The sequence below is a fragment of the Eschrichtius robustus genome, chromosome 1, assembly GCF_028021215.1.
Source record: "Eschrichtius robustus isolate mEscRob2 chromosome 1, mEscRob2.pri, whole genome shotgun sequence".
Lineage (NCBI taxonomy): Eukaryota > Metazoa > Chordata > Mammalia > Artiodactyla > Eschrichtiidae > Eschrichtius > Eschrichtius robustus.
This window is the reverse complement of record NC_090824.1, coordinates 129,661,588-129,678,128: the sequence shown is the minus strand read 5'-3', so window position 1 is coordinate 129,678,128 and position 16,541 is coordinate 129,661,588. Positions and strand designations below refer to the sequence as shown.

The 16,541-nt window shown below is 54.4% G+C and overlaps 1 protein-coding gene across 2 annotated transcripts in view; it reads right to left on the bottom strand.

Annotated features, from left to right (window-relative positions):
- CORO2B (coronin 2B) overlaps positions 1-16,276 on the bottom strand; it is a 140,406-nt gene extending 124,130 nt beyond the window's left edge. Inside the window, exon 1 of one of the 2 annotated variants that reach the window (XM_068554543.1) lies at positions 16,196-16,276. Coding sequence is in view for 1 of the 2 variants with exons in the window: in XM_068554534.1 (XP_068410635.1) it covers positions 15,024-15,038 (15 nt within the window). In the remaining variant the exon portion in view is untranslated. Of the gene's footprint in view, positions 1-15,023; positions 15,111-16,195 lie in introns of those variants that run through there. The other variant, XM_068554534.1, reaches the window with a different exon arrangement.
- Between the last annotated feature and the right edge of the window lie 265 nt (positions 16,277-16,541).

Genomic DNA, 16,541 nt, shown 5'->3' with positions numbered 1-16,541 from the left:
GCTTTCCTGGGGCTGGAGGCAGGAGGTTGAGAGGGCTTTGTCACCTCCAGAAATCCTACTCCCCTTTATTCTGCAAGTACACAGGCTCTGTCTGGCTTCAAACCTAAAGAAATCTCTGCTCACTGGCTCTCAGACTAAGGAAGCAGCCCATTCCCTGTGGCTTCTTTCCTGGAAGATGCATTCAATAAACAGAGCTCCTTTCTCATCTTCCTGCATAAATATTTCAGGAGACTAAGAAACAAACAGATCTGTGTTTGATCTGCTGGCCACTCAGAAAGGAGGGCTCCTCTATCCCAGGCAGGAGCCCCGACCCCTCCCCAGGCACTGCAGTGTCCACCAGGCCGTGGGAAATACAAGACAGCAGGGAGAGCCACTTTCCTACAGCGGCTCCTCACCTGGGTTGGGGAACCTGGTGGGAGCGGACAGCAGAGCCCAGTTTTACCAGACGTGCCCCTCCCCTCAGCACTTGCCATTCCTAGAAACGGAGAACATGGTCTGCCAAGAGTCTGTTGTTCTTGGGGACGCTTCAGTCGCTGCTGCCCAAGAGCACATGGCAGGGGACAGGGGGTTCCGCACAGACAGGCACCGCCTACGGGGAAGGGGGCGCAGAGCCTCCCAGAACAGGTGGACCACAGTCTGGCTGGAGACCTCGGCAACTTATCGGGCCAGTTCCCCCAAGCCTCCTCAAACAATCCTCTTATCTATCCATTCAAACGCTCACGGAGCACATTATTCTTGGACCCGGAACATTCAGCGGCTCCCCACTGCAGACAGGACTCTGACTTCTCAGACTGTCACCTCCTGTGCTTCCCAACCTTGCCCCACCCCAGCCTCCCAACCACATCTCTCCCTGCCCAAGTCATACTCCGCACTCCAGTCACCCTGGTTCCTCCCTTTCCCCCACGAGTCTTTCCCTCTCCTAAATGCTGTTCTATCTTTGCCTTTTCTCCTCTCTTTCTTTTCTCTTGCCCTTCTCAGGATGGTGCATGTGCCACCTCCTCCATGAAGCCTTCCTTGACCATCCCACCCCACAGTGATCCTGCCTCTCCCCTGAGCTCCTTCGTGGTTCGCTGCCGCCCCGGGGACTGCTCCTGTGACACTCTCATGTGTGAGGGCTTATCGTTCCAACTCAGTTACAAGCGTCTAAAGAGCCAGGCTCTAGCTCTTGTTTCAGCCGAGTGTCTGAGGATGAGGGCTGTATCTGGACAGGGCTGCTCCAGAAGGAAACTCAGGTCTGAAGAAATTTTGATGCCGAGGCCCTACCTCCCAGAGATTCTGATTCTGTTGTTCCGGGGGTGGGGGGTGGTGCAGGGAGGACCAACTACATAATCTGCAGGGCCGCTTGATCAAAAATTATGAAGAATTTCAAGACAGTGTCAGCAGAATACTAAACCAAGCATCGCACAGGTCACACACCTGTGACACTAACCCTGAGCACAAGCATATAAACCTCCCCAGGTGGTCTGCAGCCAGCATTAGAATCACCGCTAATGGCAACGAGGAGCCACTGAAGATTCCGCACCTCTGAGCTCCCAAGACAGTGCACGCATCTGCGTCTCCTTCACCTCTGCAAGCCTGGGCTGCCTGGGGCACAAGCAAATATTTGTAGAATGAATGAATATGTGAATGGATGGAGAGATATGGAGCTGGAACCAGAAAGCTGAGAAGAATCTTTTTTTCCATTAAAAATGTATTAAATTATTAATATTTATTATTAATAAATAAATAGAATAATTATTCCTTTATATAAAACCAAGCATTAATGTTTTAATATTCCCATATTAAAATAGATCCAACATGCCTATAGCGCACAAGTCTTAAGTGTTCAGCTTGCAAAATTTTTACACATGTACACATGCACCTAACCACCATCATTCCAGAAGGTTCTCTCGTGCCCTATCCCAGTCAATACTACACCCCCAACCCCCAACCAGGTCACCACTGAAAACTGGAAAGAATTTTCGTCAAAGGACTCTGGCTGAAGGGGGCAGAATCAGCACAGGGGAGGGTGTATTGAAGAGATGTGGAAGAGGCTGACTCATAAAATTCCCTTCTTGTGTGTGGAGGGCTGATGTTTACACCAAATGGGAGGGGGTAGGCACAAAGGTTCAGAAAGGCTGAGCGACTTGCTCAAAGGCACAGGGCAAGCCAGGGGCAGAGCTGGGACTCGAACTCTGGTCCTCAACCTCCAAGTTTCATAAACCCTCGGCAGTCTGGAGTGAACATGTGTGTGCGTGTGTGTGTGTGTGCTGGAGGACACAGCTCAGAAGGAGACTCTGGCTGTAGGGTCTGGGAGAGCTGGGGGAGGGTAGCTGGGCGGCAGCAGGGCATAAGCACATCCGTAAGCTCACTCCTGCACCCAGCCTCGAACCAGGTGATACTATCCTAAGCTAGTTGGGAAAACTGAGTCCCAACCAGAGGGGATCAACTCAAGATCACACAGCCACACGGTGTCAGAGCTGGAGTTTAAGCAGGGGGCTCCAAAATCCCATTCCAGGAGTCTTCTCACCAGGCCATAAGCAAGTCTTCCTAGAAGGAGACTTAGGGCCTCTCTGCCCCCTCCCCCCTGCACCCTGTCTTCTCAAGCCCAGATTCAACCTTTCTGGCAGCCCGAGGCAGATGAGAAAGGCCAGTACCACGCAGTGGTCCCAGCCAGGGGTATCTCCTTGGGGGAGAGAGGGGCACGTGCTGCGCTCACCCAGGCACGGGAAGATGCCAGCAGGAAATCTGGGCTGGGGGCCCAGAACCCGCACTCCTACCTCATGATACACGGGCTTTGTCAATGTCCACTCGCCACTCTGCCTCCAGGGCAACATGGGTTGGGGTGGACCATCTAAAGTGCAAGTCAGGGCTTCCCTGGTGGCGCAGTGTTAAGAATCCGCCTGCTAACGCAGGGGACACGGGTTCGAGCCCTGGTCCGGGGAGATCCCACATGCCGCGGAGCAACTAAGCCCGTGCACCACAACTACTGAGCCTGTGCTCTAGAGCCCGTGAGCCACAACTACTGAGCCCGTGTGCCACAACTACTGAACTCACGCGCCTAGAGCCCGTGCTCCTCAACAGGAGAAGCCGCCACACCACAACAAAGAGTACCCCTGTTCGCCACAACTAGAGAAAGCCCGCATGCAGCAACGAAGACCCAATGCAGCCAAAAATAAATAAATAAATTTATTAAAAAAATAAAAAATAAAAAAATAAGGTGCAAGTCGGACCACATCACTCTTCTGCTTAAAACCCCTTGGGGGCTCCCGGCACCACCAGGGGTGAAGTTCACGTTCCTTGGTTGGGCAGCCCTGGCTCCCCAGCTCCTGCCTGCCTCCCAGCCTGTTCGTCACTTGCCGTCCTACCCTTTCCACCCAGCAGCATCCAACTCGCCTCTCTCCTGGAATAAGCCAAACCTGCGTCCCCCTCCATGCCTTTGTTTATGCCAGCCCTCTACCTGGAATGCCTTCCCCTCCCTTCATCCACCTCTGCCTACTCATCCGTGACAGCTGAGATGAGATCTCTTCCTCCAGAAAGCGTCCTTGGCCCGCCACCCCGTGCCCATGGCTTCAGAGTTCTGTGCTCACATCTCCACTCCCCCGCTCACCGGCCTCCCTTCCCCACATCCCTGCGGCCGTGTGTCCTTCTGAGCCACCATCTCCTCCACGAGACTGCGCTCCTCCAAGGAGGGGACAGCCTGGGTTCATCCCTGCGTGCTCAGTGCCACGTGCTTTGGGCCTGGCACACAGGTGCTCAGCAAATGTCTTCTGAATGAATCTAAGGCCTCATTTTATTTTCATAAGGGTGAGGGGTGGGGAGGGTGGTCGGTGGTCAGGGAGCAGGGCGGCCAGGGTGGAGAGGTGCACAGAATAAGGCTGGTCATCCTCTCCACTTCCGTTCCCTGGGCAAAACTGGCTGGTGGTAAACAGCTCTCCCCCCCTGTCTCACCTTCTCCCTCAGGAGCCTCTCCTGAGTCTCACTGCTTTGGGTCTTGCTATCAGCAAGCTAAGGCATCATCCCTCCCAGGGGAATTTATATTTTAATAACATCTAGAAGGCCCAAAGGAACTGAATTCTATAGTGGCTTCTGGGCCTGGTGACTGGGAGGGTATTCTTTAAAAAGCAACCACACAGCAAGATCAGCCGTCCACTGCCAGGCCAGCGCACCGCTAAGTTTCTGCACGTCCATGGGGTTATGTAATCAGACGTACCAAGCTCAGGTCCCAGCTCATCCTTCCCCACTGTGTGCGCCAGGGTGAGTGCTGCCCTCTCGGAGGCTCAGTCCCCCCACCTGTAAGGCAGGAATGACAGCAGAGCACGGGGGACCGGGGGACCGGGGGATAATGGATGTGCACTGGCCGGTGTGGGGGGCAGGCTCAGCAGAGCAGTGTCATTCCTGCTGCTTTTCTAAAGCAAAGGCCCACAGAGCTTGCAGCTCCCACGGCCAGCCCCAGCACTCTGGTCCTCTCCGGGGCCTGCAGAGGCGCGGCTTTGTTTGTGGCTCCTGATCCCCCCTCTCCTCCCCTCCGCCCACTCTCCCTTCCTCCCTCCCTCCATCCCTCCAAGCCAGAGTTCCAGGGAAAACTTTGTCTGGAGACTTCTCAAGCCAGTGATAAGGCCTGGCCAGAGGAAAGCTCTTAGCAACCCAGACTCCCAACCCAGAGGCCCTTCTAATGGTTTCAGAGAAACAAAGGAGGGAAAGATTGCCTGCAGCTCTGCGTGCCAGGTGGGCTGGCTTCCAGGAGGGAGAGTGAGGTTCACGGGCCGCTGTGGAGGCCAAGGTGGCGGCCTGGCATGTAGGACACATGGGCCACCAGATCTGGGTAATCACAGCCCCACGGCCGAGCAAAAAGAGCCTCAGAAGTCGTTCCTTCTGCCTTTGCCACGGCCTCACCAGGCCCTGGGGCAGGCTGCTCCTGGCTGGTCACTTGGGGAGCCAGTCCTCTTCATTTGGGTGCCCACTGTCAGCTAGACTGAGTTCTGAAAGTCTACTTTCTGGAACTTTCTCCCACCCCCACTTCTGAATCAGTCGTTGGCCTGATTTCTAGTAGAAGACTAGAAAAACCCACTAAACTGAAGTTCATCCAACCCAAACCTGTCACTAGGCAGGAGGGAGCCCCAGTTCCTGCTCAGCCACTGGTGCCCCTTTGGGTAAACCTTCTGGGGCCTCAGTTTTCTCCTCTGCAAAATGGGGGAGCCCATTACATCTCTTTAGAGTCCCTTCCAGCTCTAGCAGTCCATGGATCTATAGGAGTAACGACTTAGCCCAAGCAGCAACATCCAGGGAATAGTCTAGGCTTGTTTCAAATTCTGCCCAATCTCGCACCTTTACACCAGGTACCCCATGGTCTATATCACACCTTTTCTACCGTGCATAGCCCTTTGATGAACACTGTGAGAGGTACTAAAAAGAATCAGATGTAATCCCTGGCCTCAGCAAGCTCATAATTAAGGAGTCAAGGTTTATGCTCATAAAGCAATCAGCAAACAACATAACACCTTGAGCTTTTATTTGTATCTGGTGTAGTGGAGACTGGGTGTTACAGGAGCTCTTGGGACAGAGAAATTAACACGGATGCAGACCCTGAAAAGGCCAGTTTAACAGGACAACTCAGGCCCTGAAATAGCCTCAGTGCATAACAACTTGAGTTTGTCCTCAGATATAATAATGATTAAGGCAGGAAGGTAGACCCCTGGGCTTTCGAGGACAGATGTGTGATAATAAAAAGTTAACAGATGGCTCCTCAGGTACACAGAAATCCCCTTTCCCAGAATTCCAAATTTCTCGGAATCCCAAACTTCCCCATGCATTCCTGCAAACTGATCTTTCACCTGGAGGTTGGCAGGGCAGGCAGAAACAGCATTATCTTTATGAAGTTCAACAAAAAACCTCAAGAATTAAATCATTTTGTCCCCATCCACCAACACCTTTCTTTTCATCAGCTGTTCCATGTCTTAGAAATTCCGCCAGATCCCAGATCATAAAGCTGTTAGTTCTGAAATCACACTTAAGGTGCTTAAACGGTTCGCTGGAAATGCTTCAAGCTACTAGAGCATATTCCTTTCCATAAACCTAAAGGAAAAGCAAGTCTGAGCCCCAAAGGCATAAGGACGCGTCTGGAGCAAAGGTCAAGGTCACTTGCCACTGGGGACAGGATGGGATCTCTCTGCCCAGAGACCCAGGCAGGACTGTGCTCTGGGACCCATCCTCCCCAGCCTTCCACAGGGAGCTGGGGCTTGCAGGTAGCCAGGATGATACAGATCAAGGTTCGGATACTTTATTTGGCTCACTTTTCAAATGAAAGCAGGATGCCCAATTTTTACTGCCAGATTATTTATCCCAAGCGTATTAAAACATCCAAAATAGAATAGGAAGAGAGAAAAACAACTTTTTATCTGCACCCAACTAGCCTGACGGAGTAAGAACAGATAGAAGCTGTTTGGAAGAGATGAACTCCTCTTTTTCATACCAACAGAGTATGAATCAATTCTGAAGTCAGGACTACAGCGCAGGAGAAGTGGGTTAGCTATTGGATGGAACTGCCAAACTCTGAAGGCCATGAAACACTGGTGATGGGAGGGGGCGGGAGGGAGCGCGAATTAGACATGACAATAACCATCCCCTTCCATGACATCTATGAGCGCCTTAACTTACACATTACAGCACCCTAGTAAGGTTGAGTCCTAATTCCATTTTCAAAGATGAGAAAACAGAGGCTCAGAGATGTTGAGGGACTAGCCCAAGGTCACAAGGTAAGAAAAAGAGGCAAGAGCAAGGCTTGGATCTTCTGCCTCCAGGCCCCCTGCTCTGGTCCCATGTTTTGGGGTCATTCCAGCCTGATGGAATGGCAAGCCAGAAGGCCTGGGAGGTAGGCTCAGGTCCTCCCCAGCTTTGTGACCCTAGTAAGTTACCTCACTGCCCTCTCTGGGCCTGTTTCTGCTACTATGGAAATAGGAACAATAATAGCACAGACCTCAGAGGTAATCAGGAAGAATAAATGAGTAAATACATATGAAACAATTTGTATGTGCCTGGCATAAACTAAGCACCCTCGAAGGGTTAGCTATATTTGTTGTTGTTGTTTATTTCACTGTCACCTCCTTGAAAGCAGGGACTTAACACCTGGTGAAAGGCTCCAAACAGCCTACTAGGAAATTAGTATTTATTACGATTAGGAGTCAGTCTCATATTCCTAGAAAGTGTGGAGTTCCCAAGGCAGAGGGCTGGACCAGACGACCTCAGACGGCTCTAGAGTTAAACCCTGAGTATGGGGGCTTCTTCCCAGGGATTAGCGTGATCACCACCCAGAATGAGCCTCCCCACATTCCCATCTGCGGGCAGCCAGAGCCTCCCACAGTGTCACCATCTGTCTCACTCAGGGGCCAGTAAGTTTAAGCCTGTGAAAAATGTTACCTTCTCTGTGCTCAGGCAGGGCAGAAACCAAAATGCAGATACCCAACAGACTTCTAACATTAAAAATTCTGCATCTGTCCCTATGGTTTTACTGTAAAGACCAAGGCCCAATCCAGATAATCAGAAAGGTTTAAAAAACAAAATCGGTCATAATTGGGCCCAGTAAAAATGGAAGGTGGAAATTTTCCTGCCAGAGCAAAGTTTCCTTTTGGAAAAAAAAAAAAAAATGACCCCTCCCCAGAGCTGCCTGCGAGCCAGGAGGGCCCCTGCCCTCCCTTACACAGCCCGGGGAGGCCCTGGGAGGGCAGCAGAAGGCTGGGCAATGGCATGTGGCACTTCCACAGCCCTCAGGTCAGTTTAAGAAGTGGCCCAGTGACAAGCCATTTTCAAGCTGCAGGGAGGAGGAAGGAAAGAGTGCCAGAGTCAGGAGGCCCAGGTCTGGACCCATCTCTGTTCTGCCTCACTGGGCGAGCTTTTGCAGCTTACTTGGCCTCTCTGTGCCTGATTCCTCATCTGTAAAGTGGAAATAACAACAGTAATCTGCGCCATGAAGTCTCTCTGATGATTAAATGAGCCAATACCTGGGCTGAGCCCTCACCAATGCCTGGCATGCAGGAAGTGATCCTGGAGAGTTGTTTTTGACTCCAGACGTCTGCTCATGCTGCCCTGTTCCCTCTGCCTGTTATCCTCTCCTCAGCTCCCCCCATTTCACCTGCTACCTCCTACTCATCCTTCATGATTCAGCTAACAGTCACTTCTGAGCCCCCTGATTAGGTCAGGCCCCCTGCTATTATTCCCAGAGTTCCCTGTACTGCTCATTTCATAACCCCCAGGACACTCACTGTCAGCATTTGTTTAATTTTCTGTCTTCCCGATGTTAATAGCTAACACTAACTGCCAGGCATGTGGTAAGTGCTTCACACAGATCAGCTCATTTAATCTTTATAATAATCCTTTTAAGTACTACTATTATCAATCCCAATTAAAGGATGGGGAAACAGATGTTCAGAGAGGTTAGGCAACCTGCCCAAGAACACACTGCAAGTAAATGATACAGTGCCATCTGTCTGACTCGAAAGCTGGCATTCTTAAGCACCCCTTGGGAATCAAGGGCCATCTCAAGAGAAGGCTGCTTCTGGTAAGGGCTGCAGGCCTGGACCACAGACCTGCGTTCCCTACACAAAGCTAGCTTCACGGAAATGAAGAAGGCCCTGCCTCTGCCCCACCTTGTTCTGCTGCTGTGCTGGCCACCCCACCTATAAGCAGCCTTATCTAATGCCAGATACCACGTGCAGGATGTCTTCCTTCCCAGCACCAATCCCCCAGTCATTCACAGTGTTCCCAGCTCCAGCAAAGGCCACAGGAAAGTCTGAGCATGATACACCCACAAGTGTCACCCTCAAGGCGAGCACACCTCCATGGCAGGGCCACAGACACACAGACAGGAGCCCTACATTTTGGGGGTAAGGGCTGCAGAATATGACAGAGCCCAATCAGGAGAGGCCTGGAAGTCAGAGGAATGTGTGCTCTGGAGTCAGACAGCCCAGGTATAGATCCCTGCTCCCCCACCCACTAAACCTGCAACCTTGAGCAATTCACCTACTCTTACTGAGCCTCAGTTTCCTCCTCTGGAAAATGGGATCATCCAATAATAGAATCAATCTCATGGTGAACAGAGTAAATGCAATCATGCCCGCCCAATGCCTGCTTAATAACTGTTATTCTCGTCTTCACAGGATGTGGACCATTATGTGATCAGATTGAGAAGGTTCTGGCTCAAAGTCAGAAGATCTGGGTGTGCATCCCGGCTCCGACCCACATTAGCTCTGTGACTAGGGTGTGGTCATCTCTCTACTCAGAGACTCTGTTTATTCATCTGTAAATAGGGGGAACCCTCCCCACCATGGGACCGGGCGAAGGGATTCACTGCAGTAACCCATGTTTGTGTTCTGTAAACAGGACAGTCGTGAGCAAACCTGGGCGCCTCCCATCGCTGTGTTAATTAATTGGAAGGAGGGTACCAGCCAGAAACCAATTACCAAGTCCCTCCAGGGGCCTCTGCGGGGGGCAGGGGGGAGGGAGAGAGGAAGGGTGAGTGGCAGCTCCACCCCCAATCCCCCCCTCACCTCCCACCCTACTTGTGCCTCCTTCGCAGCTGGTCCCACACTCCAAGCCCACAAAGGAGAGGCTCATTCTAAACAGCTTCTTTTCATGTGGAAGCCACCGGATTTGCATCTGTCCTTCCCTGGCAGGGCCTGCTCCCAGCCAGCTGCTCCGAGCTTCCCAGGCTGGGGGCTGGGGCCTGAGCCTGCGGGGTACACGGGCAGGGAAAGGAAGGGAACAGAACGAGCTGATCAGAAGAGGGAAGGAGAGGGGGCTGGGCACAGAGGGAATTTGCACATTCCCTCATCTCCTGGACACCAGACAAATTCTGTGGCCGGCGTATCCAAATCAGAATCTGGGCTGCCCCGGTGCCAGGAGCCGGCGGCAGCTGAGGCCATGTCTGCTCCAGGCTGGCCAACCCGGGAGAGAAGTGGAAAAACTCACTCCATCGCTGAGCTGCCAGGGTCTGATGCTGCCAGGCCATTGGTCCAGCCAGCGTCCGTACACTCAAACTGGCCGAGCCCATGTCTGTGCTGACTCCACAGGCTTGGCTGGCTGTGGGGTGATTCTGGGGCCCTGGGGAGCCTCACAACCTTTCCCAGATGCCTCTAGGCGCTGCTATAGATGCCAAGGTGGCAACACCCCCAGCCAAGAGAACACAGGGCCTCCGGGCACACTGAGGAAGGGAGTAACTCACCAGAGCTTTTCTGGAGAGTGAGGCAGAGACAGCAAGGAAGGAAAGAGCCTGTATTTACTAAGCACTTATAGCATGCAGCCAAGACCGGCGTCTCCCAGCTTGTGTCGACTGGACCTTGACACTCCTAACCCAGGACGCTGAGATACCTCCTTCCACATCCATCTCCTCAAAGGTCCTGGACAGCAGGGGCTGTGGCTATGCATTCTGTGACCCTAATGCCTAACACAGGGCCTGGCCCAGAGCAGGAGCTCAGAGGGTGCCGGCTGAACGAATGAGTGTATGTTAGCTAGATACCTTCTGCATGAGGATGCTAGCGATCTGGAAAAAGCACTGCGAGGAAGGAGGAGGTATAGTGAGTGCACGGAGTGTACAGAAGGCAGAATCCCCACACTACCCCTACGTGTCTGGGAGCTGGGTCTGTGCTGGTACCTCTCGGCCTTTTAACTGAGGCTCTCTCATCTCTTCTCGCAGTAAGAGCCAGACAGGAAAAACGTGCTGGGAAGTGGGATATCTGGGGGTCCAGGCATCCTAGGTAGACTGGATCTGGGTCCATGAGTTGAAGCAGAAGGGCTTGTAACCCCCTCTTCCCTATCCTGACCCTGGGCTCCCTCACACCCGGACCCAAAAAAGGGAGAGGCTGCCCAGCAGAGGGAAACCCAGACACTAGCAGTCCAGGCTGGGGTGATGCAGGGGGGCAAAAACACCTGCCCCTGCTCGGGCTGCCTGAAGTACCCCCTCACCGGGCAGCCGGGAGGAAAGAGCACTGACCAGGAGTCAGGAGGACCCAGGTTCCAGCCCCTCCAGCCTCAAACTTGCTGAGTGGCTTTAGGCAAATCACGGTTCTGCTCCCTGAGCCTCAGTTCCCTCATTTGTCAGGGGAGAGAATTGGATGATTTAACTGCTTGAACATTCTGTTCTCCTATAAGCCGCTCCACAGGGGCCCTAGAGACATGTGATCTTTGCCAAACAATTAACTGTTATTAGCTACCTGGGCAGGACAACGCCGTCCTATCACATTCAGCAGGAGCCAGGGGCTCCCACCAGCGAGCTGAGCTCTGCTGGAACAGGGGCAGGAGAGGAAGGCTGACCTGCAGAAAGAAGGGCCAGGGCGTGGCTGACGATACTGCTTGTGGACCTGGAATCGACTGCTTAGAGGGGGATGCTGGCATCCGGTGTCCTCTCTTTGCCCACATTCCTTCTCCTAAGTCCTTCCTAGGTGCAGCAGGCATTCCTGCTGCCCAGGGTACTTTGTTCTTGGACCCCTGGCCCCCTGAGCTAGCCTGGGGAACTTGGAAAGCACTGAGCTCAGTAGCACCTAACTTAACAAGGCACACCTGGGAACAAGGCTACCCAGTCACTAGAAGCCATCACCTTCCTTACCTAGAAGCCGCATCTCTGGTCACATCACAGACAAAAGCCAAGAAATCACTCCAAAGGACCCCTGAGCAGCGAAAAGGAGGTGGTAAGGCCTATGTTACAGCTCACAGGCTTTTCTTATAGCCTATTGACTAGTACTCTACACACATTTCTAATATATTTTGTTCTGTTTTTCCAGGTGAGGGCAATTTAGAAACAGATATTTAGACACAGAGAAGCACTGCTAAGTGCTAAGTCAGGTATATGACTGAAATGGAATAGAGACAGAAAAATTATAAAAATCAGGCACAAGGATTCGAAGAATAAAATCATCTGGAATAAAATCATCTTGTTACTGGGAGGGCCGCCTTCACTCCCTCACCCTTGACTTGCCCTACGGAAGGACACTGGACCAAAACTGGGAGGAGGCTGGGCCTTAACCTCCTGTGGATATCTGCAGGCTGGGAAGCTGCATCTGGCCCTTCCCTCTCCTCTCTCGTTTTTCTTCCTTTCTTCTCCTCCTCATTACATAAAGAAACTAAGGCAGCTTACTAAAATACACACAATAAAATACAATTTAAAACATAACCAGGAAAAATGCCATCAGGCTAGAAGGTCACAGTTCAAAATCTGCATGGCTCCGAGTCTCCAGTGTGTTAGGGCAGGAGCCCCTCCAGAAAACCCGCAGGTTTTATATGCAGCCTCACCAGCTGTACCCCACAATGAAGGGGGCTAGGGGTATGTATCAGAGGGAGGGTGGCAAATGGAAAACAGAGCCCCTCCGCCCCAAGGAAGTGCTACTGAGGATCTAGCAACTGACCATCTGGTTTCCTCTTCTCCACTTTCCAGGCTCTCTGAGCTAACAAGATTGTCTCCTACAATCCAATCCAATCCACACCTAACCCTGGCCCTGAGGATCTGCCCTGCGGGGGGTCTGACACAAAGGCTCAAAGCAAGGGTCCAAGGGGCAGGAAGCTGGGGCTTGCCCAAAAGGGGTGACTCTGCCTAGAGGCAGCAGGAGCCGGGCCCTCACCCTCTAATCCATTCCCACCCAAGCCTACCACCCCCCTAAGCAGTGATCCCACCTCCCAGACTCCCATTAGGGTTCTTCTTGTAACCAGGCCAACTCCAGAGAAAAAAGAGCTTCCTGGTCTCCATCAGAGCTGACTTCCTTGCCAAAGTTGAAGCTGTCCCAAAGCCCCGCAGAAGGTGTAACCAATTCCTGCATTTCACAGATGGGAAAACAGAGGCCTAGAGATGGAAGTGACTGGTCCAAGGTCACACAGCCTGTTAGTGGCTGATTTAGGACTAGAGGCCAGGCCTTCAGACTCCCAGAGCACTATGGTTTCTTCTCAAACTCAGAGAGGAGCCTCTACCAGCAGGCTTTTAGGCCTGCCCCCAGGCCCCTCCCCTGCAGCCCTCTTGCTCCTCCAGCCCTCTCCACTAGTCTGTGAAGGGCTGGCAAAGGAAGAGAAGACAGGGTTAAGGTGGGGGTTTTATTTAATCCTCTGAGCTGGCTTAAACTGATGCCACATTGGTTAGAACAGGAAGAGAGAGACAGAGGGATTTGGTGGGGGATGGGGCGGAAGGGGGTGCCTTAGTGAATAATCACTGGATACCAAGAGGCCAGGCCTGCCAATGGGTTTAACAGATAGGTACTCACCTTCATAGACTCCCCAGCCCAGGGCCCAGGCCTCCAAGCAGTGCCCCTCTAACACTTGAATCACCCAGTCTCCAAGGTGCAGGGCAATGGAAAAATCACAGGCCATAAATTGGGATAGGCCTGAGGGCAAACCCCAGCTCTGCCACTTACTCACTGTGTGACCTCAGGCAAGTTACTTTACCTCTCTGAGCTTCAGCTTCTTCCTCTGTTAAAGGGGCCTGAACACACCTTCCTTGCAGGCCTCCTGGGAAGGAAGGCTGCCTGAGCTCACATACATAAAGAGACACAGGGGAGGCACTGAGTCAAATCTTGGTGCTATTATTACAAATCTCACATCCTTTATCTCTCATCCAGGCCCATCCATTACTCTTCTACTCCAACCTGCTTAGGTCTTTGACATTAATAACCTTAATGACAATAATCCTTCCCAGCCAAACAGCATTTGTATCATTTCAAACCACTAAGCATCCTGCCCCCTGTGGATCACAGCAGCCCTGCCAGTAGTAGCCAGAGCTAACGTAGACCCTCAGCCCCCAAGGTCATCTTCCCACAATGTTTCCAAGTCCTGATTTCGGAATTGAGCCCAAAGACCCTGAATGAACACGCTGTCTAATGGCAGATCTCAGGGGGGCATGGGTAGCCCCTGGCTTATCAGACGGAGCCAGAATCACCTCTCCCATCACTTCCATGGCTGACCCACCATCTGGCCCACTGCTCTGACCACAAACAAGCTGCCCTTCCCACTTTGGCCTCCACCTCTCCAATTCCGAGAGCCAGCGGGGCAGCTGGTGGAGTCTGGCCTTGGGTACATGGCTCGCCAAACCCAAGGCCAAGCCCAGGCTGTGATCTCCTTACCCTGACAGAGCTCTCTGAAAAGTGTGGGTTCACACCCTTGATTTTATTGGTTCTTCAACTGCCCGTCACCACCCCCAGGGTCCATATTATCATCCTAATCCTCACATTCCACAGGAGGAAACTGAGGGCCAAAGCAGAAGGGCCCAGCCAAGGTCACCCAGGGGATTTGGGATAGTGCTGGAGAGTGAACTCGGGTCTCCTAAACCCTGGACACTTTCCACTCTCCAGGGCTGCTTCCCACTTAACTCTTTCTTCCCCACAGCCGGGAAGCTCCCAAAGTCTCTCCAGTAAACCTGGGCACCTATGACAAGGTCCAAGAACTCTCCTCCAACATGGGAGCTGCCACTGTGCGCTGCTCCCTTCCTCGCCACAGTCCCTCCCCATATCTTCAAGCCGGCCACCGCAGAACCTTTCCCATCCCGGGTAGCAACTCCCGGGACTGGGGAGCACCTTCTCCACAGGCTGCCTTTGGAGTGGGGCCAGAGTTCCTGGGATGGGCGGCAGAAGCCGGCAGGTGGGGTGGGCTTGCACCTCGGCTGGCCTCTTCAGGGCGGCAAGCCCATTCCCACACCCGCTGCCCAGCTCCAGTCCCTGCCAGCGACGCTCCCCGCGGCCCGCACCAACGGGGACCCCACGGAGCTGCCCCACACTGCTCTCCAGGGGTTAAAAATGCAGCATCCTAAACAAGGGTTAAAAATGCAGTCCTGGGGTTGAGCCGGTGCGAGGGATCCTGTCCAAAGCACAGCAGCTGCCAAAGCGGCATCCTCCCCCTTCCCTCCGCGGTCCTCGGGGGCCGGAGCGACTCGGGCGACGAGGGGAGCAAGAGAAGCGCACGCAGCACCTTCCCGACACCAGTGACCCCTCCCCACGCCCACACCCCCGCGCCCCCCGCAGCCCAGGCCGGGGGCTGCAAGCGCCTGCGGGTCCCGGGCGCGGCGGGCGAGGGGTGCTTACCTTTGTGACAGTCATGCAGAAACTCCGGGGCGGTGCGGGGGCGCGGGCGCGGCGTGCGGGGGCGGCCGCCGGGGTCGGCGGCGGGCCCCGGGAGGCGGCGGGAAGGGGGTCCGGCGCGGCTCGAGCGCTCCCCGCGCCCCGCGGGAGGCTCAGCCGAGCCTGGGGGCAGCACTTCGGGCGGGCAGCGCGCAGGGACCGCTCGTCGGCGCTCGCCCGCCGCTCGTCGCTGATGTCAGCCCCGAATGTGCATTTATAATAGATGAGCCTCCTTCGCCGCAGGAAGGCGAGGCAGGAAGAAAGGGAGCGAGGGAGAGGGCCCGGGCTGGGGGGCGGGGGGAGGAAGAGGGGCCGGGAACTCGCTACAAAGGAGGAGGCGGAAGGAGGAGGAGGAGGAAGCGCACGCCCGCCCGCCGCCGTGCCCCGCGCCTCCGGGCTCGGTCACCGGCCGCCGGGCACCGCTGCTCGCGAAGCCGGGGGCCGGCGCCCAGGCCCGCGGCCTTAACCCCTTCAGGCCCACGGCCGCCACGCGGCTGGGCAAGGCTGAGTACTGGCACCTGCTGGGTGGGGGGTGGGCAGCGACCCGGGCTCTCGGTGCCCTGTTGGCCCCGGGACGCTGGTGAAGTCACACCCTAGACGGCCGAGGCGCCACTTGGGCTGAGAAGACCGCCGGGCTCGCCCCCTGGAGGTTCGCAAAGTCGGCCAGGAGTGCCGCGCTGCTGGCGGCGAGGGGCGTGGCAGCCGCCCGCCCCGAGCTCGGCCCGCACCCCTGCCTCGCTCAGACCTCGACCCGAGGGGCGTGGGATGGGGCGGCGCCAGCACTGGTCTGAGTCTCATTCCCGCAGCGAGGCGGTGGCCCAGAGGGGCTCGTAGCCAGTTTTACAGAGGAGGAAACTGAGGGGCAGGGTGGGAAGTGACTTAGACAACGGCACGCAGCCGGGCGGGCGTTTCTCCAGGAGCCCGCTCTTTCCTCGTCGCCGCAATCTCTGTACCGAACCCCCTGTGATAAAAGCTGCGTTCTAGAGAGAGGACAGGCCCTGCCCCAGGTGTGTCTGTACGACCCCTGGGTGCGGCGCGGCTTTGGGGGAACACAGGTGCGTCCTCTGTGGCGAACTAATCCTGACCTGGGTCACACCATATCCTGGAGATGCTTCAGGGACTTGAGGGACAATCACCTGAAAGTGTCCCCGCAAGTCTTCAGAAACGAGTCCTCCTCCCGAGTACCTCAGCAGAACCGGTTTCGGCAGATCCTGAACCGCTGAGACTGCGGAGGGGCGGGGTTAGCGGAGATGGAGGCGGAGGGATCGGCTACGCATCACAATCTCTCTCCACGCCCGGAAGTGCTGGATTCCTGCTCCTGATGATCATGCAATTCAATTAACTAGACGACGTTGTCGCTGTGGTGCGCACACCTGCTCTGTGGAAGGTGCCGGAAGAACAGAGGAGATCGGATGGCTGCCTTCAAGGAGCCCACTGTTTAGAGCAACAATAACAAAGTAATCAGCAGCTGTAGAGCTCTTT